This window comes from Bombina bombina, chromosome 12 (genome assembly GCF_027579735.1).
Source record: "Bombina bombina isolate aBomBom1 chromosome 12, aBomBom1.pri, whole genome shotgun sequence".
NCBI lineage: Eukaryota > Metazoa > Chordata > Amphibia > Anura > Bombinatoridae > Bombina > Bombina bombina.
The window spans coordinates 130,079,872-130,102,025 of NC_069510.1; the positions used below are offsets into that span (position 1 = coordinate 130,079,872).

At 42.1% G+C, this 22,154-nt stretch overlaps 1 protein-coding gene across 2 annotated transcripts in view; it reads left to right on the forward strand.

Annotated features, from left to right (window-relative positions):
• The window catches only part of ABL1 (ABL proto-oncogene 1, non-receptor tyrosine kinase), a 476,499-nt gene that overhangs the window by 442,870 nt on the left and 11,475 nt on the right, over positions 1 to 22,154 (forward strand). For both annotated transcript variants that reach the window (XM_053695985.1, XM_053695986.1), the window contains exons 8-9: positions 287 to 439; positions 847 to 936. In XM_053695985.1, coding sequence (XP_053551960.1) covers positions 287 to 439; positions 847 to 936 — 243 coding nt within the window. The remainder of the gene's footprint in view (positions 1 to 286; positions 440 to 846; positions 937 to 22,154) is intronic.

Sequence of the window (22,154 nt, forward strand, 5' to 3'; positions counted from 1 at the left end):
TTTACCTTATCTCCTCATCAGTTAGCCAAATATATAAATTATATCAAGCAAGTGTTATGTAGCATGATGCAGGGTCAAGTTTTAAAACCTGCATCATCTCTGGAGGGGGCAGGGGGTAAAACAGACAAAAATGAATAATCAAAGTGTTTTTTCGTTTTACTGCACAAAATTATATGAAGAATAACATTTTTAGTTAAATGTCCCTTTAAAAATGTTAGCTGTATGATACATTTGTCATTTCTGCATGCTGATTGCGTTGCACTTTTATTTTAATTTTCGTTTTCAGCGTTTGGTGTCCTACTTTGGGAAATCGCGACCTATGGCATGTCTCCATATCCTGGAATTGATCTTTCACAAGTTTATGAGCTACTTGAGAAAGATTATCGCATGGACCGACCGGAAGGATGTCCAGAAAAAGTATATGAACTGATGAGGGCATGTATGTTCACTCACAACTGTTTTTTTATTCAATGACCAGTTCTATTCCTGCAGCAGATTTGGGGATGTTGAAGAGAAACTCACAAATTTAAGATGTTTTGTCGATATTAGCGACATACAGATATTTATTCTAAAATGATGATCATACTTTATTATTGGGAAACTTGTAGACCTGGGGCTGTATTCGATCTTCAGCCTTTTATTCTAGGAACATGTCACATTTTTTGTTTACTTACAGAAAATAAATATCTTCCCCATTACCCCATTAAAAAAACTGTACTTCTTTACTAATACTTTAAAGGGGGCCCTTTTGGATATTTTGGGGCCTATTCAGTTCTTTGAATGTAAATGGTTGCACGGTAAACCGTTTCAGTTCCATGTATTTGTTATATTGTGTTGTCTTCACAGGCTGGCAGTGGAGTCCTGGAGAAAGACCAACATTTGCAGAAATCCATCAAGATTTTGAAACCATGTTCCAAGAGTCTAGTATATCCGATGGTAAGGTTATGAATGGAACTAGTAGAGAAATACTCTTACTGATCACTAATTTAAGAACAGTATAAAGTGAAAATGGGTCCAGCTATGTGGATGAGGGCTATGCTCTCTCCTGTTTGTAGCTCACGTTAGTATTACCTTAGTTTATTTGTGTGTATTGGCATCCTTGGGGGGAGGGGTGCATCCACCCCCACTTTCAGTACAAACTGCAGAAAAAAAGACAATTGAATGTCCATTTTTTATTTGTTTGTTTGTTTTTTCTTTTAATCTCCTTAATGTAGCTCAGTATTCTGGGAATTACTTAGCATTCTGGAATGTTGTAGTTCACTGTTTCACTCTCAATATTGTGCCACTGCAGTTCTAGACTCTAATTCTCAGCATTCTGAAAGGTAGAAAGTTTTGCATAAGGTCATGCCCCCTTCTCCATGCTGTGTGAGTATGTCCCAAGCAGTGAATTCACTGTGTGTATGTGCCCCTTGCACACACACCGGGGAAGGCAGCTTGGGAGTATTGTCTCACCCTTACACAGGTAGGGGAATGTACTGTGTAGCAGTCATCTTAAACTTTGCACTATCACCTCCCTGTTATATATTTATTTTTACGGTCAGACGCTCTGCACTATTGCTAGTGTGTGTGAGTGGGGGTGTGCGCTGTGTCACTTATGTAAAACTCTGCACCATTACCTCTCTATATAACACCATAATAAGGTATCTCATTAATGGCAATATGCTCTGAGTTAACACCTCTCCTACTCACAAACTGGAATAGTTGGTTAAATGTTTCGCCTATAACACAGATCATAGAGAAATGTACATTTCTTTCTAATGACACGGTGAGTCCACGGATCATCTAATTACTATTGGGAATATCACTCCTGCCGAGCAGGAGGCGGCAAAGAGCACCACAGCAAAGCTGTTAAATATCACCTCCCTTCCCTCCAACCCCAGTCATTCTCTTTGCCTATGTTAGAGCAAGGAAGTGGTAAAGTTTAGGTGTTAGAAAGAAGATTCTTCAATCAAGATTTTATTATTTTTTAGCAGTGCAAGATTGTACTGCTTTGTCCTATGGTGTAGCCGTAGTCCATATCAGTCTCTTCAGTAGAGCAGTGGTGGCTTTCAAGCAATGGGAACTTGTGGGGTACAATTCTCACTGCGCATCCCATGTATTTAATGCTGCTATAATCGTGCAAGCCATGTGAGGGAAAACTGGCCTTCTCAAACCTAGTGAGCTGCCATGCTGCCTGGCAGAAGTCTAAAGGTAAGTGCTAACTTTAATTTTTCTGGGACAGATTACAGAAAATAGAAGGATGGCACTTTACATCATAGTTGTGGGACAAGAGACATTCACCTATGTTTGGGGTATAATTTATTGGCAGCAATAGCAGGCACTGGGGATGAGGAGAGATGGCTCAGAGGTGGTTTTTTAATTATTTCTTACTCACTGCGGCTTGGGTAATATTTTTAGCCGATCGGGAGGTTAACGTTAGAATGCCCACGATGGGCGAGGTAAGCTGAGGCGGCATTTTCTGTTGCAAGCCTTTTTCCCCCCACTTCCTGTGTTACGGAGCGGAGCTAGCTGCATCACAGTCATTAACTGAATATCGGTTACCGGTCTTCAATTCAGAAAGAATAGCAGTTGAGTCCGGATTTTCTAGCAGGATAGTCACTCCGTTTTCAGTCAGGCAGGTAAGCACCTCAGCAAAGCTAAGCTCAGGTGTAGAGGTTGTTAAAGTTTGAGTCAAATGAAAGAATTTGACCTGGACATATGCATCTGAATAGCACTTCTCTCCCCCCTTAATAAAGCAGTTTCATTTTAAAATTTAAAGGAACAGTAACGTTTTTTTTTTTAGGGGTATTTTCTAAATAAAATATGTTTAATTATTTATCCTGTTTATTAGTGAATAAAGATGGACCAAGAGGCCCTGCAGGATGTTACATGTACTTTATGTTTTAATGCTAATGTGGAACCACCAATCCCTTTTCTCCAACATAGGTGTGTCCGGTCCACGGCGTCATCCTTACTTGTGGGATATTCTCTTCCCCAACAGGAAATGGCAAAGAGCCCAGCAAAGCTGGTCATATGATCCCTCCTAGGCTCCGCCTACCCCAGTCATTCTCTTTGCCGTTGCACAGGCAACATCTCCACGGAGATGGCTAAGAGTTTTTTGGTGTTTAAATGTAGTTTTATTCTTCAATCAAGTGTTTGTTATTTTAAAATAGTGCTGGTATGTACTATTTATTCTGAAACAGAAAAGAGAAGAAGATTTCTGTTTGTGAGAGGAAGATGATTTTAGCAGACGTTACTAAAATCGATTGCTGTTTCCACACAGGACTGTTGAGATGAAGTAACTTCAGTTGGGGGAAGCAGTTGGCAGACTTTTCTGCCTGAGGTATGATGGCCACATTTCTAACACGACTTGGTAATGCTGGAAGGCTGTCATTTTCCCTATGGGGACCGGTAAGCCATTTTCTTAGATTAAGTAAAAGAATAAAGGCTTTATAAGGGCTTAAAAAACTGGTAGACATTTTTCTGGGCTAAAACGATTACTTGCTAAGCATATTTGACAGATTATAGCGCTTTATAGTTATTATAATCTTGGGGATTGTTGTTAAAAAACGGCAGGCACTGTATGGACACCTTTTTTCAGATGGGGGCCTTCTCTAGTCATAGGCAGAGCCTCATTTTCGCGCCACTAATGCGCAGTTGTTTTTGGAAGGCAAGGCATGCAGATGCATGTGTGAGGAGCTAGGATCCACTGAAAAAGCTTATAGAAGGCGTCATTTGGTATCGTATTCCCCTCTGGGCTTGGTTGGGTCTCAGCAAAGCAGATTCCTGGGACTGTATAGGGGTTAAATGTAAAAACGGCTCCGGTTCCGTTATTTTAAGGGTTAAAGCTTCCAAATTTGGTGTGCAATACTTTTAAGGCTTTAAGACACTGTGGTGAAATTTTGGTGAATTTTGAACAATTGCTTCATACTTTTTCGCATTTTCAGTAATAAAGTGTGTTCTGTTTAAAATTTAAAGTGACAGTAACGGTTTCATTTTAAAACGTTTTTTGTGCTTTGTTGACAAGTTTAAGCCTGTTTAACATGTCTGAACCATCAGATAAACGATGTTCTATATGTATGAATGCCAATGTGTCTCCCCATTTAAATATATGTGATAATTGTGACATGGTGTCCAAACAAAGTAGGGACAATGATGCCACAGATAATAATAGTGCCCAAGATGAGTCTTCAGATGAGGGGAGTAAGCATGGTACTGCATCACCCCCTTCTGTGTCTACACCAGTTTTGCCCACACAAGAGGCCAATAGTACATCTAGTGCGCCAATACTTATTACTATGCAACAATTAACGGCTGTTATGGATAATTCTATTAAAAATATTTTATCTAAAATGCCTACTTATCAAAGAAAGCGCGATTGCTCTGTTTTAAACACTGAAGAGCAAGAGGACGCTGATGATAACGCTTCTGACATACCCTCACACCAATCTGAAGGGGCCAGGAGGGAGGTTTTGTCTGAGGGAGAAATTTCAGATTCAGGGAAAATTTCTCAACAAGCTGAACCTGATGTTGTAACATTTAAATTTAAATTAGAACATCTCCGCGCACTGCTTAAGGAGGTATTATCTACTCTGGATGATTGTGACAATTTGGTCATTCCAGAGAAATTATGTAAGATGGACAAGTTCCTAGAGGTTCTGGTGCCCCCCAATGTTTTTCCTATACCCAAGCGGGTGGCGGACATAGTAAACAAGGAATGGGAAAGGCCCGGCATACCTTTTGTGCCTCCCCCTATATTTAAGAAATTATTTCCTATAGTCGACCCCAGAAAGGACTTATGGCAGACAGTCCCTAAGGTCGAGGGGGCGGTCTCTACTCTAAACAAACGCACTACTATTCCCATAGAAGATAGTTGTGCTTTTAAAGATCCTATGGATAAAAAATTAGAGGGTTTGCTTAAAAGAATGTTTGTTCAGCAAGGTTACCTTCTTCAACCAATTTCATGCATTGTTCCTGTCACTACGGCAGCGTGTTTCTGGTTCGAAGAACTAGAAAAGTCGCTCGATAAGGAATCTTCGTATGAGGAGATTATGGACAGAGTTCATGCACTCAAATTGGCTAACTCTTTTATTCTAGATGCCGCTTTGCAATTAGCGAGATTAGCGGCGAAAAATTCAGGGTTTGCTATCGTGGCGCGCAGAGCGCTCTGGCTAAAGTCTTGGTCAGCGGATGTGTCTTCCAAGACAAAATTGCTTAACATCCCTTTCAAGGGCAAAACACTGTTTGGTCCTGATTTGAAAGAGATTATTTCAGACATCACCGGAGGAAAGGGCCACACCCTTCCTCAGGATAGGTCTTTTAAGGCTAGAAATAAGCCTAATTTTCGTCCCTTTCGCAGAAACGGACCAGCCTCTGCTTCTACATCCTCTAAGCAAGAGGGTAATACTTCTCAACCCAAACCAGCCTGGAGACCGATGCAAGGCTGGAACAAGGGTAAGCAGGCCAAGAAGCCCGCCACTGCTACCAAAACAGCATGAAGGGATGGCCCCCGATCCGGGACCGGATCTGGTGGGGGGCAGACTTTCTCTCTTTGCTCAGGCCTGGGCAAGAAATGTTCAGGATCCTTGGGCACTAGAAATAGTTTCTCAAGGTTATCTCCTGGAATTCAAGGAACTACCCCCAAGGGGAAGGTTCCACAGGTCTCAATTATCTTCAAACCAAATAAAAAGACAGGCATTCTTACATTGTGTAGAAGACCTGTTAAGGATGGGAGTAATTCATCCAGTTCCAATAAGAGAACAAGGGATGGGATTTTACTCCAACCTGTTCATAGTTCCCAAAAAAGAGGGAACGTTCAGACCAATTCTAGATCTCAAGATCCTAAACAAATTTCTCAGGGTTCCATCATTCAAAATGGAAACCATTCGAACGATCCTTCCTACCATCCAGGAAGGTCAATTTATGACCACGGTGGATTTAAAGGATGCGTACCTCCATATTCCTATCCACAAGGAACATCATCAGTTCCTAAGATTCGCTTTTCTGGAAAAGCATTACCAGTTTGTGGCACTTCCTTTCGGATTAGCCACTGCTCCGAGAATTTTCACAAAGGTACTAGGGTCCCTTCTAGCGGTTCTAAGACCGAGGGGCATTGCAGTAGTACCGTACTTGGACGACATCCTGATTCAAGCGTCGTCTCTGTCAAAAGCAAAGACTCATACGGACATAGTCCTAGCCTTTCTCAGATCTCACGGATGGAAAGTAAACATAGAAAAGAGCTCTCTTTCCCCGTCGACAAGAGTTCCCTTCTTGGGAACAATAATAGACTCCTTAGAAACGAGAATTTTCCTGACAGAGGTCAGAAAATCAAAACTTCTAAGCTCTTGTCAGGTTCTTCATTCTGTTCTTCGTCCTTCCATAGCGCAGTGCATGGAAGTAATAGGATTGATGGTTGCAGCAATGGACATAGTTCCTTTTGCACAAATTCATCTAAGACCATTACAACTGTGCATGCTCAAACAGTGGAATGGGGATTATACAGACTTGTCTCTGACGATTCAAGTAGATCAAAGGACCAGAGATTCACTCCGTTGGTGGCTGAACCCGGACAATCTGTCACAGGGAATGAGCTTCCGCAGACCAGAGTGGGTCATTGTCACGACCGACGCCAGTCTGGTGGGCTGGGGCGCGGTCTGGGGCGCGGTCTGGGAACCCCTGAAGGCTCAGGGTCTATGGTCTCGGGAAGAATCTCTTCTCCCGATAAACATTCTGGAACTAAGAGCGATATTCAATGCTCTCAAAGCTTGGCCTCATCTAGCAAAGGCCAAATTCATAAGGTTTCAATCAGACAACATGACGACAGTTGCATATATCAACCATCAGGGGGGAACAAGAAGTTCCCTGGCGATGGAGGAAGTGACCAAGATAATTCAATGGGCGGAGGATCACTCCTGCCACTTGTCTGCAATCCACATCCCAGGGGTGGAAAATTGGGAAGTGGATTTTCTGAGTCGTCAGACATTCCATCCGGGGGAGTGGGAACTCCACCCGGAAATCTTTGCCCAAATAACTCAATCATGGGGCATTCCAGACATGGATCTGATGGCGTCTCGTCAGAACTTCAAGGTTCCTTGTTACGGGTCCAGATCCAGGGATCCCAAGGCGACTCTAGTAGATGCACTAGTAGCACCTTGGACCTTCAACCTAGCTTATGTTTTCCCACCGTTTCCTCTCATTCCCAGGCTGGTAGCCAGGATCAACCAGGAGAGGGCTTCGGTAATCTTGATAGCTCCTGCGTGGCCACGCAGGACTTGGTATGCAGACCTGGTGAATATGTCATCGGCTCCACCATGGAAGCTACCTTTGAGACAGGACCTTCTTGTTCAAGGTCCATTCGTGCATCCGAATCTGGTCTCTCTCCAACTGACTGCTTGGAGATTGAACGCTTGATTTTATCAAAGCGTGGGTTTTCAAATTCTGTAATAGATACTCTGATTCAGGCTATAAAGCCTGTAACTAGAAAAATTTACCATAAGATATGGAAAAAATATATCTATTGGTGTGAATCTAAAGGATTCCCATGGAACAAGATTAAAATTCCTAGGATTTTATCCTTTCTACAAGAGGGTTTGGAGAAGGGATTATCTGCAAGTTCTCTGAAGGGACAGATTTCTGCGTTATCTGTTTTACTTCACAAAAGGCTGGCAGCTGTGCCAGACGTTCAAGCGTTTGTTCAGGCTCTGGTTAGAATCAAGCCTGTTTACAGACCTTTGACTTCTCCCTGGAGTCTTAATCTGGTTCTTTCAGTTCTTCAAGGGGCTCCGTTTGAACCCTTACATTCCGTAGATATTAAGTTATTATCTTGGAAAGTTCTGTTTTTGGTTGCAATTTCTTCTGCTAGAAGAGTTTCTGAGTTATCTGCTCTGCAGTGTTCTCCGCCCTATCTGGTGTTCCATGCAGATAAGGTGGTTTTGCGTACTAAGCCTGGTTTTCTTCCGAAAGTTGTTTCCAACAAGAATATTAACCAGGAGATAGTTGTACCTTCTTTGTGCCCGAATCCAGTTTCAAAGAAGGAACGTTTGTTACACAATTTGGACGTAGTCCGTGCTCTAAAATTCTATTTAGAGGCCACTAAAGATTTCAGACAAACTTCTTCTTTGTTTGTTGTTTATTCTGGTAAAAGGAGAGGTCAAAAAGCAACTTCTACCTCTCTTTCTTTTTGGCTTAAAAGCATTATCCGTTTGGCATATGAGACTGCCGGACGGCAGCCTCCTGAAAGAATCACAGCTCACTCCACTAGGGCTGTGGCTTCCACATGGGCCTTCAAGAACGAGGCTTCTGTTGACAGATATGTAAGGCAGCGACTTTGTCTTCACTGCACACTTTTGCCAAATTTTACAAATTTGATACTTTTGCTTCTTCAGAGGCTATTTTTGGGAGAAAGGTTTTGCAAGCCGTGGTGCCTTCCATTTAGGTGACCTGATTTGCTCCCTCCCTTCATCCGTGTCCTAAAGCTTTGGTATTGGTTCCCACAAGTAAGGATGACGCCGTGGACCGGACACACCTATGTTGGAGAAAACAGAATTTATGCTTACCTGATAAATTACTTTCTCCAACGGTGTGTCGGGCCCACGGCCCGCCCTGGTTTTTTTAATCAGGTCTGATGAATTATTTTCTCTAACTACAGTCACCACGGTATCATATGGTTTCTCCTATGCATATTTCCTCCTGTACGTCGGTCGAATGACTGGGGTAGGCGGAGCCTAGGAGGGATCATATGACCAGCTTTGCTGGGCTCTTTGCCATTTCCTGTTGGGGAAGAGAATATCCCACAAGTAAGGATGACGCCGTGGACCGGACACACCGTTGGAGAAAGTAATTTATCAGGTAAGCATAAATTCTGTTTTTGTCCCTCATGTATTGAGAGAACTTTACATTACAGGGATAGACTTTTCTTTCATGTAATTAACAAGAGTCCATGAGCTAGTGACGTATGGGATATACATTCCTACCAGGAGGGGCAAAGTTTCCCAAACCTTAAAATGCCTATAAATACACCCCTCACCACACCCACAAATCAGTTTTACAAACTTTGCCTCCAAGGGAGGTGGTGAAGTAAGTTTGTGCTAGATTCTACGTTGATATGCGCTCCGCAGCAAGTTGGAGCCCGGTTTTCCTCTCAGCGTGCAGTGAATGTCAGAGGGATGTGAAGAGAGTATTGCCTATTGAATGCAGTGATCTCCTTCTACGGGGTCTATTTCATAAGGTTCTCTGTTATCGGTCGTAGAGATTCATCTCTTACCTCCCTTTTCAGATCGACGATATACTCTTATATTTACCATTTCCTCTACTGATTCTCGTTTCAGTACTGGTTTGGCTTTCTACAAACATGTAGATGAGTGTCCTGGGGTAAGTAAGTCTTATTTTCTGTGACACTCTAAGCTATGGTTGGGCACTTTATTTTTAAAGTTCTAAATATATGTATTCAAACATTTATTTGCCTTGACTCAGAATGTTCAACTTTCCTTATTTCCAGACAGTCAGTTTCATATTTGGGATTATGCATTGAATTATCATATTTTTTCTTACCTCAAAAATTTGACTTTTTTCCCTGTGGGCTGTTAGGCTCGCGGGGGCTGAAAATGCTTCATTTTATTGCGTCATTCTTGGCGCGGACTTTTTTGGCGCAAAAATTCTTTTCCGTTTCCGGCGTCATACGTGTCGCCGGAAGTTGCGTCATTTTTTGACGTTATTTTGCGTCAAAGATGTCGGCGTTCCGGATGTGGCGTCATTTTTGGCGCCAAAAGCATTTAGGCGCCAAATAATGTGGGCGTCTTTTTTGGCGCTAAAAAATATGGGCGTCATTTTTGTCTCCACATTATTTAAGTCTCATTATTTATTGCTTCTGGTTGCTAGAAGCTTGTTCACTGGCATTTTTTTCCCATTCATTTAAGGAATTTGATCAATTTTGCTTTATATGTTGTTTTTTTCTTTTACATATTGCAAGATGTTCCACGTTGCAACTGAGTCAGAAGATACTACAGGAAAATCACTGCACAGTGCTGGAGCTACCAAGCTAAGTCTGCTATAAACTTTTGGTATCTGTTTTCTCCAGCTGTTATTTGTATTGCATGTCATGTCAAACTTATTAATGCAGATAAAATTTCCTTTAGTACTGTTACATTACCTGTTGCTGTCCGTCAACATCTAATTTTCAGAGTGTTCCTGATAACATAAGAGATTTTATTTTTTAAATCCATTAAGAAGGCTATGTCTGTTATTTCTCCTTCTAGTATACATAAAAGTCTTTTAAAACTTCTCTTTTTTTCAGATGAATTTTTAAATGAACATCATCATTCTGATACTGATAATGGTTCTTCTGGTTCAGAGGTTTCTGTCTCAGAGGTTGATGCTGATAAATCTTTGTATTTGTTCAAGATGGAATTTATTCGTTCTTTACTTAAAGAAGTGTTATTTGCATTAGAAATAGAGGATTCTGGTCCTCTTGATACTAAATGTAAACGTTTAAATAAGGTTTTTAAATCTCCTGTAGTTATTCCAGAAGTGTTTTATCTCCCTGATGCTATTTCTGAAGTAATTTCCAGGGAATGGAATAATTTGGGTAATTTATTTACTCCTTCTAGACGTTTAAGCAAATTATATCCTGTGCCATCTGACAGATTAGAGTTTTTTGGGACAAAAATCCCTAAGGTTATGGGGCTGTCTCTACTCCTGCTAATGTACTACTATTCCTATGGCAGATAGTACTTCATTTAAGGATCCTTTAGATAGGAAAATTGAATCTTTTCTAAGAAAAGCTTACTTATGTTCAGGTAATCTTCTTAGACCTGCTATATTTTTAGCGGATGTTGCTGCAGCTTCAACTTTTTGGTTAGAAGCTTTAGCGCAACAAGTAACAGATCATAATTTTATAGCATTATTATTATTCTATAACATGCTAATAATTTTATTGGTGATACCATCTTTTGATATCATTAGAGTTGATGTCAGGTATATGTCTCTAGCTATTTTAGCTAGAAAAGCTTTATGGATTAAACTTGGAATGCTGACATGTCTTCTAAGTCAACTTTGCTTTCCCTTTCTTTCCAGGGTAAATAATCATTTCGTTCCTTTCCTCACAACAAGGAACAAAAGCCTGATCCTTCATCCTCAGGAGCGGTATCAGTTTGGAAACTATATCCAAGCCTTATAGAAACCTATAGCCAGCTCCTAAGTATCTATGAAGGTGCGGCCCTTATTCCAGCTCAGCTGGTATGGGGCAGATTACGTTTTCTTCAAAGAAATTTGGATCAATTCCGTTCTTAATCTCTGGTTTCAGAAACATTGTTTCAGAAAGGTACAGAATTGGCTTCAAGTTAAGGCCTCCTGCTAAGAGATTCTTTCTCCAACATAGGTGTGTCCGGTCCACGGCGTCATCCTTACTTGTGGGATATTCTCTTCCCCAACAGGAAATGGCAAAGAGCCCAGCAAAGCTGGTCACATGATCCCTCCTAGGCTCCGCCTACCCCAGTCATTCTCTTTGCCGTTGTACAGGCAACATCTCCACGGAGATGGCTTAGAGTTTTTTAGTGTTTAACTGTAGTTTTTATTATTCAATCAAGAGTTTGTTATTTTGAAATAGTGCTGGTATGTACTATTTACTCAGAAACAGAAAAGAGATGAAGATTTCTGTTTGTATGAGGAAAATGATTTTAGCAACCGTCACTAAAATCCATGGCTGTTCCACACAGGACTGTTGAGAGCAATTAACTTCAGTTGGGGGAACAGTGAGCAGTCTCTTGCTGCTTGAGGTATGACACATTCTAACAAGACGATGTAATGCTGGAAGCTGTCATTTTCCCTCTGGGATCCGGTAAGCCATGTTTATTACGATTGTAAATAAGGGCTTCAAAAAGGGCTTATTAAGACTGTAGACTTTTTTTGGGCTAAATCGATTGATTATTAACACATATTTAGCCTTGAGGAATCATTTTATCTGGGTATTTTGATATAATAATATCGGCAGGCACTGTTTTAGACACCTTATTCTTTAGGGGCTTTCCCAAAGCATAGGCAGAGCCTCATTTTCGCGCCGGTGTTGCGCACTTGTTTTTGAGAGGCATGGCATGCAGTCGCATGTGAGAGGAGCTCTGATACTTAGAAAAGACTTTCTGAAGGCGTCATTTGGTATCGTATTCCCCTTGGGGCTTGGTTGGGTCTCAGCAAAGCAGATACCAGGGACTGTAAAGGGGTTAAAGTTCAAAACGGCTCCGGTTCCGTTATTTTAAGGGTTAAAGCTTCCAAATTTGGTGTGCAATACTTTTAAGGCTTTAAGACACTGTGGTGAAAATTTGGTGAATTTTGAACAATTCCTTCATGTTTTTTCGCATTTGCAGTAATAAAGTGTGTTCAGTTTAAAATTTAAAGTGACAGTAACGGTTTTATTTTAAAACGTTTTTTGTACTTGTTATCAAGTTTATGCCTGTTTAACATGTCTGAACTACCAGATAGACTGTGTTCTGAATGTGGGGAAGCCAGAATTCCTATTCATTTAAATAAATGTGATTTATGTGACAATGACAATGATGCCCAAGATGATTCCTCAAGTGAGGGGAGTAAGCATGGTACTGCATCATTCCCTCCTTCGTCTACACGAGTCTTGCCCACTCAGGAGGCCCCTAGTACATCTAGCGCGCCAATACTCCTTTCTATGCAACAATTAACGGCTGTAATGGATAATTCTGTCAAAAACATTTTAGCCAAAATGAACACTTATCAGCGTAAGCGCGACTGCTCTGTTTTAGATACTGAAGAGCATGACGACGCTGATATTAATATTTCTGAAGGGCCCCTAACTCAGTCTGATGGGGCCAGGGAGGTTTTGTCTGAGGGAGAAATTACTGATTCAGGGAACATTTCTCAACAAGCTGAACCTGATGTGATTGCATTTAAATTTAAGTTGGAACATCTCCGCATTCTGCTTAAGGAGGTATTATCCACTCTGGATGATTGTGACAAGTTGGTCATCCCAGAGAAACTATGTAAAATGGACAAGTTCCTAGAGGTGCCGGGGCTCCCAGAAGCTTTTCCTATACCCAAGCGGGTGGCGGACATTGTTAATAAAGAATGGGAAAGGCCCGGTATTCCTTTCGTCCCTCCCCCCATATTTAAAAAATTGTTTCCTATGGTCGACCCCAGAAAGGACTTATGGCAGACAGTCCCCAAGGTCGAGGGAGCGGTTTCCACTTTAAACAAACGCACCACTATACCCTTAGAGGATAGTTGTGCTTTCAAAGATCCTATGGATAAAAAATTAGAAGGTTTGCTTAAAAAGATGTTTGTTCAGCAGGGTTACCTTCTACAACCAATTTCATGCATTGTCCCTGTCGCTACAGCCGCATGTTTCTGGTTCGATGAGCTGATAAAGGCGGTCGACAGTGATTCTCCTCCTTATGAGGAGATTATGGACAGAATCAATGCTCTCAAATTGGCTAATTCTTTCACCCTAGACGCCACTTTGCAATTGGCTAGGTTAGCGGCTAAGAATTCTGGGTTTGCTATTGTGGCGCGCAGAGCGCTTTGGTTGAAATCTTGGTCGGCTGATGCGTCTTCCAAGAACAAGCTACTTAACATTCCTTTCAAGGGGAAAACGCTGTTTGGCCCTGACTTGAAAGAGATTATCTCGGATATCACTGGGGGTAAGGGCCACGCCCTTCCTCAGGATCGGCCTTTCAAGGCAAAAAATAAACCTAATTTTCGTCCCTTTCGTAGAAACGGACCAGCCCAAAGTGCTACGTCCTCTAAGCAAGAGGGTAATACTTCTCAAGCCAAGCCAGCTTGGAGACCAATGCAAGGCTGGAACAAGGGAAAGCAGGCCAAGAAATCTGCCACTGCTACCAAGACAGCATGAAATGTTGGCCCCCGATCCGGGACCGGATCTGGTGGGGGGCAGACTCTCTCTCTTCGCTCAGGCTTGGGCAAGAGATGTTCTGGATCCTTGGGCGCTAGAAATAGTCTCCCAAGGTTATCTTCTGGAATTCAAGGGACTTCCCCCAAGGGGGAGGTTCCACAGGTCTCAGTTGTCTTCAGACCACATAAAAAGACAGGCATTCTTACATTGTGTAGAAGACCTGTTAAAAATGGGAGTGATTCATCCCGTTCCATTAAGAGAACAAGGGATGGGGTTCTACTCCAATCTGTTTATAGTTCCCAAAAAAGAGGGAACGTTCAGACCAATCTTAGATCTCAAGATCTTAAACAAGTTTCTCAAGGTTCCATCGTTCAAGATGGAAACCATTCGAACTATTCTTCCTTCCATCCAGGAAGGTCAATTCATGACCACGGTGGATTTAAAGGATGCGTATCTACATATTCCTATCCACAAGGAACATCATCGGTTCCTGAGGTTCGCATTCCTGGACAAACATTACCAGTTCGTGGCGCTTCCTTTCGGATTAGCCACTGCTCCAAGGATTTTCACAAAGGTACTAGGGTCCCTTCTAGCTGTGCTAAGACCAAGGGGCATTGCTGTAGTACCTTACTTGGACGACATTCTGATTCAAGCGTCGTCCCTTCCTCAAGCAAAGGCTCACACGGACATTGTCCTGGCCTTTCTCAGATCTCACGGATGGAAAGTGAACGTGGAAAAGAGTTCTCTATCTCCGTCAACAAGGGTTCCCTTCTTGGGAACAATAATAGACTCCTTAGAAATGAGGATTTTTCTGACAGAGGCCAGAAAAACAAAACTTCTAGACTCTTGTCGGATACTTCATTCCGTTCCTCTTCCTTCCATAGCTCAGTGCATGGAAGTGATCGGGTTGATGGTAGCGGCAATGGACATAGTTCCTTTTGCACGCATTCATCTAAGACCATTACAACTGTGCATGCTCAGTCAGTGGAATGGGGACTATACAGACTTGTCTCCGAAGATACAAGTAAATCAGAGGACCAGAGACTCACTCCGTTGGTGGCTGTCCCTGGACAACCTGTCACGAGGGATGACATTCCGCAGACCAGAGTGGGTCATTGTCACGACCGACGCCAGTCTGATGGGCTGGGGCGCGGTCTGGGGATCCCTGAAAGCTCAGGGTCTTTGGTCTCGGGAAGAATCTCTTCTACCGATAAATATTCTGGAACTGAGAGCGATATTCAATGCTCTCAAGGCTTGGCCTCAGCTAGCGAGGGCCAAGTTCATACGGTTTCAGTCAGACAACATGACAACTGTTGCGTACATCAACCATCAGGGGGGAACAAGGAGTTCCCTGGCGATGGAAGAAGTGACCAAAATCATTCTATGGGCGGAGTCTCACTCCTGCCACCTGTCTGCTATCCACATCCCAGGAGTGGAAAATTGGGAAGCGGATTTTCTGAGTCGTCAGACATTGCATCCGGGGGAGTGGGAACTCCATCCGGAAATCTTTGCCCAAGTCACTCAGCTGTGGGGCATTCCAGACATGGATCTGATGGCCTCTCGTCAGAACTTCAAAGTTCCTTGCTACGGGTCCAGATCCAGGGATCCCAAGGCGGCTCTAGTGGATGCACTAGTAGCACCTTGGACCTTCAAACTAGCTTATGTGTTCCCGCCGTTTCCTCTCATCCCCAGGCTGGTAGCCAGGATCAATCAGGAGAGGGCGTCGGTGATCTTGATAGCTCCTGCGTGGCCACGCAGGACTTGGTATGCAGATCTGGTGAATATGTCATCGGCTCCACCATGGAAGCTACCTTTGAGACGAGACCTTCTTGTTCAGGGTCCGTTCGAACATCCGAATCTGGTTTCACTCCAGCTGACTGCTTGGAGATTGAACGCTTGATCTTATCGAAGCGAGGATTCTCAGATTCTGTTATCGATACTCTTGTTCAGGCCAGAAAGCCTGTAACTAGAAAGATTTACCACAAAATTTGGAAAAAATATATCTGTTGGTGTGAATCTAAAGGATTCCCTTGGGACAAGGTTAAGATTCCTAGGATTCTATCCTTCCTTCAAGAAGGATTGGAAAAAGGATTATCTGCAAGTTCCCTGAAGGGACAGATTTCTGCCTTGTCTGTGTTACTTCACAAAAAGCTGGCCGCTGTGCCAGATGTTCAAGCCTTTGTTCAGGCTCTGGTTAGAATTAAGCCTGTTTACAAACCTTTGACTCCTCCTTGGAGTCTCAATTTAGTTCTTTCAGTTCTTCAGGGGGTTCCGTTTGAACCCTTGCATTCCGTTGATATTAAGTTATTATCTTGGAAAGTTTTGTTTTTAGTTGCAATTTCTTCTGCTAGCAGAGTTTCAGAATTATCTGCTCTGCAGTGTTCTCCTCCTTATCTGGTGTTCCATGCAGATAAGGTGGTTTTACGTACTAAACCTGGTTTTCTTCCAAAAGTTGTTTCTAACAAAAACATTAACCAGGAGATTATCGTACCTTCTCTGTGTCCGAAACCAGTTTCAAAGAAGGAACGTTTGTTGCACAATTTGGATGTTGTTCGCGCTCTAAAATTCTATTTAGATGCTACAAAGGATTTTAGACAAACATCTTCCTTGTTTGTTGTTTATTCCGGTAAAAGGAGAGGTCAAAAAGCAACTTCTACCTCTCTCTCTTTTTGGATTAAAAGCATCATCAGATTGGCTTACGAGACTGCCGGACGGCAGCCTCCCGAAAGAATCACAGCTCATTCCACTAGGGCTGTGGCTTCCACATGGGCCTTCAAGAACGAGGCTTCTGTTGATCAGATATGTAGGGCAGCGACTTGGTCTTCACTGCACACTTTTACCAAATTTTACAAGTTTGATACTTTTGCTTCTTCTGAGGCTATTTTTGGGAGAAAGGTTTTGCAAGCCGTGGTGCCTTCCATTTAGGTGACCTGATTTGCTCCCTCCCTTCATCCGTGTCCTAAAGCTTTGGTATTGGTTCCCACAAGTAAGGATGACGCCGTGGACCGGACACACCTATGTTGGAGAAAACAGAATTTATGTTTACCTGATAAATTACTTTCTCCAACGGTGTGTCCGGTCCACGGCCCGCCCTGGTTTTTTTAATCAGGTCTGATAATTTATTTTCTTTAACTACAGTCACCACGGTACCATATGGTTTCTCCTATGCAAATATTCCTCCTTAACGTCGGTCGAATGACTGGGGTAGGCGGAGCCTAGGAGGGATCATGTGACCAGCTTTGCTGGGCTCTTTGCCATTTCCTGTTGGGGAAGAGAATATCCCACAAGTAAGGATGACGCCGTGGACCGGACACACCGTTGGAGAAAGTAATTTATCAGGTAAACATAAATTCTGTTTTTCTTTCCCGTGTCCCAGTTGACACAGCAAGGCTCAGCATTTCTGAAATGTGTTTCAGATCTAGAGTTGGCTGGAGTATTTATGCCAGTTCCAGTTCTGGAACAGGGGCTGGGGTTTTATTTTATCTCTTCATTGTACCAAAGAAGGTCAATTCCTTCAGACCAGTTCTGGATCTATCATTATTGAATCGTTATGTTAGGATACCAACATTCAAGATGGTTACTGTAGGACTATCCTGCCTTTTGTTTAGCAAGGGCATTATATGTCTACAATAGATTTACAGGATGTGTATCTGCATATTCCGATTCATCCAGATCACTTTTAGTGTCTGAGATTCTCTTTTTAGACAAGCATTACCAGTTTTGTGGCTCTACTGTTTGGCCTAGCCTCAGTTCCAAGAATTTTTTTCAAAGGTTCTCGGTGCCCTTCTTTCTGTAATCAGAGAATAGGGTTTTGGTATTTCCTTATTTGGACGATATCTTGGTACTTGCTCAGTCTTCTCATTTTCGAAGAATCTCATACGAATCGACTTGTGTTGTTTCTTCAAGTTCATGGTTGGAGGATCAATTTACCAATCAGTTCATTGATTCCTCAGACAAAGGTAACCTTTTTAGGTTTCTAGATAAATTCAGTGTCTATGACTCTGTCCTTGTCAGACAAGAGAAGTTTAACATTGATATCAGCTTGTCAAAACCTTCAGTCACAATCATTCCCTTTGGTAGCCTTATGCATGGAAATGTTGGGTCTTAGGACTGCCGCATCAGATGCGATCTCCTTTGCTCGTTTTCACATGCGACCTCTTCAGCTCTGTATGCTGAACCAATGGTGCAGGGATTACTCAAAGATATCTCAATTAATATCTTTAAACCGATTTTACGACACTCTCTGACATGGTGGACAGATCACCATCGTTTAGTTCAGGGGGCTTCTTTGTTCTTCCGACCTGGACTATAATCTCAACAGATACAAGTCTTACAGGTTGGGGAGCTGTGTGGGGGTATCTGACGGCACAAGGGGTTTGGGAATCTCAGGAGGTGAGATTTCCGATCAATATTTTGGAACTCCGTGCAATTTTCAGAGCTCTTCAGTCTTGGCCTCTTCTGAAGAGAGAGTTGTTCATTGTTTTCAGATAAGACAATGTCACAACTGTGGCATACATCAATCATCAAGGAGGGACTCACAGTCCTCTGGCTATGAAAGAAGTATCTCGAATTTTGGTTTGGGCGGAATCCAGCTCCTGTCTAATCTCTGCGGTTTATATCCCAGGTATGGACAATTGGAAAGCGGATTATCTCAGTCGCCAAACGTTGCATCCGGGCGAATGGTCTCTTCACCCAGAGGTATTTCTTCAGATTGTTCAAATGTGGGAACTTCCAGAAATAGATCTGATGGCGTCCCATCTAAACAAGAAACTTCCCAGGTATCTGTCCAGATCCCGGGATCCTCAGGCGGAGGCAGTGGATGCATTTTCACTTCCTTGGAAGTATCATCCTGCCTATATCTTTCCGCCTCTAGTTCTTCTTCCAAGAGTAATCTCCAAGATTCTGAAGGAATGCTCGTTTGTTCTGCTGGTAGCTCCGGCATGGCCTCACAGGTTTTGGTATGCGGATCCTGTCCGGATGGCCTCTTGCCAACCGTGGACTTTTCCGTTAAGACCAGACCTTTTGTCTCAAGGTCCTTTTTTCCATCAGGATCTGAAATCCTTAAATTTAAAGGTATGGAGATTGAACGCTTGATTCTTGGTCAAAGAGGTTTCTCTGACTCTGTGATTAATACTATGTTACAGGCTCGTAAATCTGTATCCAGAGAGATATATTATAGAGTCTGGAAGACTTATATTTCTTGGTGTCTTTCTCATCATTTTTCTTGGCATTCTTTTAGAATACCGAGAATATTACAATTTCTTCAGGATGGTTTAGATAAGGGTTTGTCCGCAAGTTCCTTGAAAGGTCAAATCTCTGCTCTTTCTGTTCTTTTTCACAGAAAGATTGCTATTCTTCCTGATATTCATTGTTTTGTACAAGCTTTGGTTCGTATAAAGCCTGTCATTAAGTCAATTTCTCCTCCTTGGAGTTTGAATTTGGTTCTGGGGGCTCTTCAAGCTCCTCCTTTTGAACCTATGCATTCATTGGATATTAAATTACTTTCTTGGAAAGTTTTGTTCCTTTTGGCCATCTCTTCTGCCAGAAGAGTTTCTGAATTATCTGCTCTTTCTTGTGAGTCTCCTTTTCTGATTCTTCATCAGGATAAGGCGGTGTTGCGAACTTCTTTTGAATTTTTACCTAAAGTTGTGAATTCCAACAACATTAGTAGAGAAATTGTGGTTCCTTCATTATGTCCTAATCCTAAGAATTCTAAGGAGAAATCGTTGCATTCTTTGGATGTTGTTAGAGCTTTGAAATATTATGTTGAAGCTACGAAATCTTTCTGTAAGACTTCTAGTCTATTTGTTATCTTTTCCGGTTCTAGGAAAGGCCAGAAAGCTTCTGCCATTTCTTTGGCATCTTGGTTGAAATCTTTAATTCATCTTGCCTATGTTGAGTCGGGTAAAATTCCGCCTCAGAGAATTACAGCTCATTCTACTAGGTCAGTATCTACTTCCTGGGCGTTTAGGAATGAAGCTTCGGTTGACCAGATCTGCAAAGCAGCAACTTGGTCCTCTTTGCATACTTTTACTAAATTCTACCATTTTGATGTATTTTCTTCTTCTGAAGCAGTTTTTGGTAGAAAAGTTCTTCAGGCAGCGGTTTCAGTTTGAATCTTCTGCTTATGTTTTTTGTTAAACTTTATTTTGGGTGTGGATTATTTTCAGCAGGAATTGGCTGTCTTTATTTTATCCCTCCCTCTCTAGTGACTCTTGTGTGGAAAGATCCACATCTTGGGTAGTCATTATCCCATACGTCACTAGCTCATGGACTCTTGTTAATTACATGAAAGAAAACATAATTTATGTAAGAACTTACCTGATAAATTCATTTCTTTCATATTAACAAGAGTCCATGAGGCCCACCCTTTTTTTGTGGTGGTTATGATTTTTTTGTATAAAGCACAATTATTCCAATTCCTTATTTTATATGCTTCGCACTTTTTTTCTTATCACCCCACTTCTTGGCTATTCGTTAAACTGATTTGTGGGTGTGGTGAGGGGTGTATTTATAGGCATTTTAAGGTTTGGGAAACTTTGCCCCTCCTGGTAGGAATGTATATCCCATACGTCACTAGCTCATGGACTCTTGTTAATATGAAAGAAATGAATTTATCAGGTAAGTTCTTACATAAATTATGTTTTTCCTGAGCCAACATTGTCTAAGGCGGATGCTGTTCAGGAGTCTTCTGACAACGTTCAAGATATGCCGCAGCTTTCTCCTCAAGCGTCCCAAAATTCAGCGTCCATACAGCCAGTGCCCTGCGCTTCCTCTATTACTCCACCTGGAGTTACCTTGCAAGACATCGCTTCTCTAATGTCCACAGTGGTATCTGATGCGTTGTCTGCTTTTCCCATGCTTCAGGGAAAACGCAATAGGAAATGTAAGCAATCAGTGAGCAAGGTTGCTGACACAGTAGTGGCTATTCCGAATGTCCCTTTCCAGAAATCTGAGGAGGAGGAGACTTCGGTAGCATCTGAGGGTGAAATCTCAGACTCAGCAGTGCAATTCATTTGGCTGATACTGAAGTTGTTTCTTTCAGGTTTAAGCTTGAACACCTCTGTTTGTTACTTAAGGAGGTTTTCGCTACCCTGGACTACTCCAAACACTACTGTTGTAGTCAATCGTTTAAAGTCTAGCATACTAAACAAGTATTTCGATATACCTTCCATGGTGGAGGTTTTTCCTGTACCAGATCGAGCTACAGAGATTATTGCTAGGGAATGGGAGAGACGGGGTATCCCTTTTTCTCCATCCCCTATATTTAAGAAGATGTTTCCTATAGCAGACTCTATCAAGGAGTCTTGGCAGACGGTACCCAAGGTGGAAGGAGCAATTTCCACACTAGCTAAGAGGACCACTATTCCCATAGAAGATAGTTATTCCTTTAAAGAGACACTCAATAATCAAAATTAAACTTTCACTATTCAGATAGAGCATGTCATTTTAAACAACTTTCCAATTTACTTCCATTAACAAAATGTGCACAGTCTTTTTATATTTAAACTTTTTGAGTCACCAGCTCCTACTGAGCATGTGCAAGAATAAGTGTGTATGCATTTGTGAATGGCTGATGGCTGTCACATGGTACATGTATGCATTTGTGACTGGCTGATCACTGTCACATGGTACAGGGGGATTGGAAAAAGACATAACTTTTAAAATTGTCAGAAAAAAAATCTACTCATTTGAAGTTCAGACTAAGTGCTATTGCATTGTCTTGTTATCTTGCATTTGTTGATTATGTAAATATACTGTGTTGACTGGTCCTTTAAGGATCCTATGGACAAGAAATTAGAAGTGTTACTCAAGAAGATGTATGTACACCAGGGTTTATAATGGCAACCTGCGTTGTGTATTGCTACCGTCACTAGTGCGGCAGCATACTGGTTTGATGCGTTGTCTGATTCTATTCGGACAGACACTCCCCTCGAAGAGATCCAGGATAGGATTAAGGCCCTCAAGTTTGCCAATTATTTTATTACGGAGGCCTCCCTACAGGTTATTAATCTAGGAGCAAAAATTTCTTGTTTTGCCGGATTGGCTCGCAGAGCCTTATGGCTGAAATCCTGGTCTGCGGATGTGTCATCGAATTCTAAGCTTTTGGCGATCCCTTACAAGGGAAAGACCTTGTTTGGGCCGGGTCTGGCTGAGATAATTTCTGACATTACAAGAGGAAAAGGTCATTTCCCCCCTCAGGATAAGAGGAATAATCAGAAGGGATGTCAGAGTAATTTTCGTTCTTTTCGAAACATCAAGGGCAAACCTTCCTCTCCCTCTACAAAACAAGAACAGTCCAAGC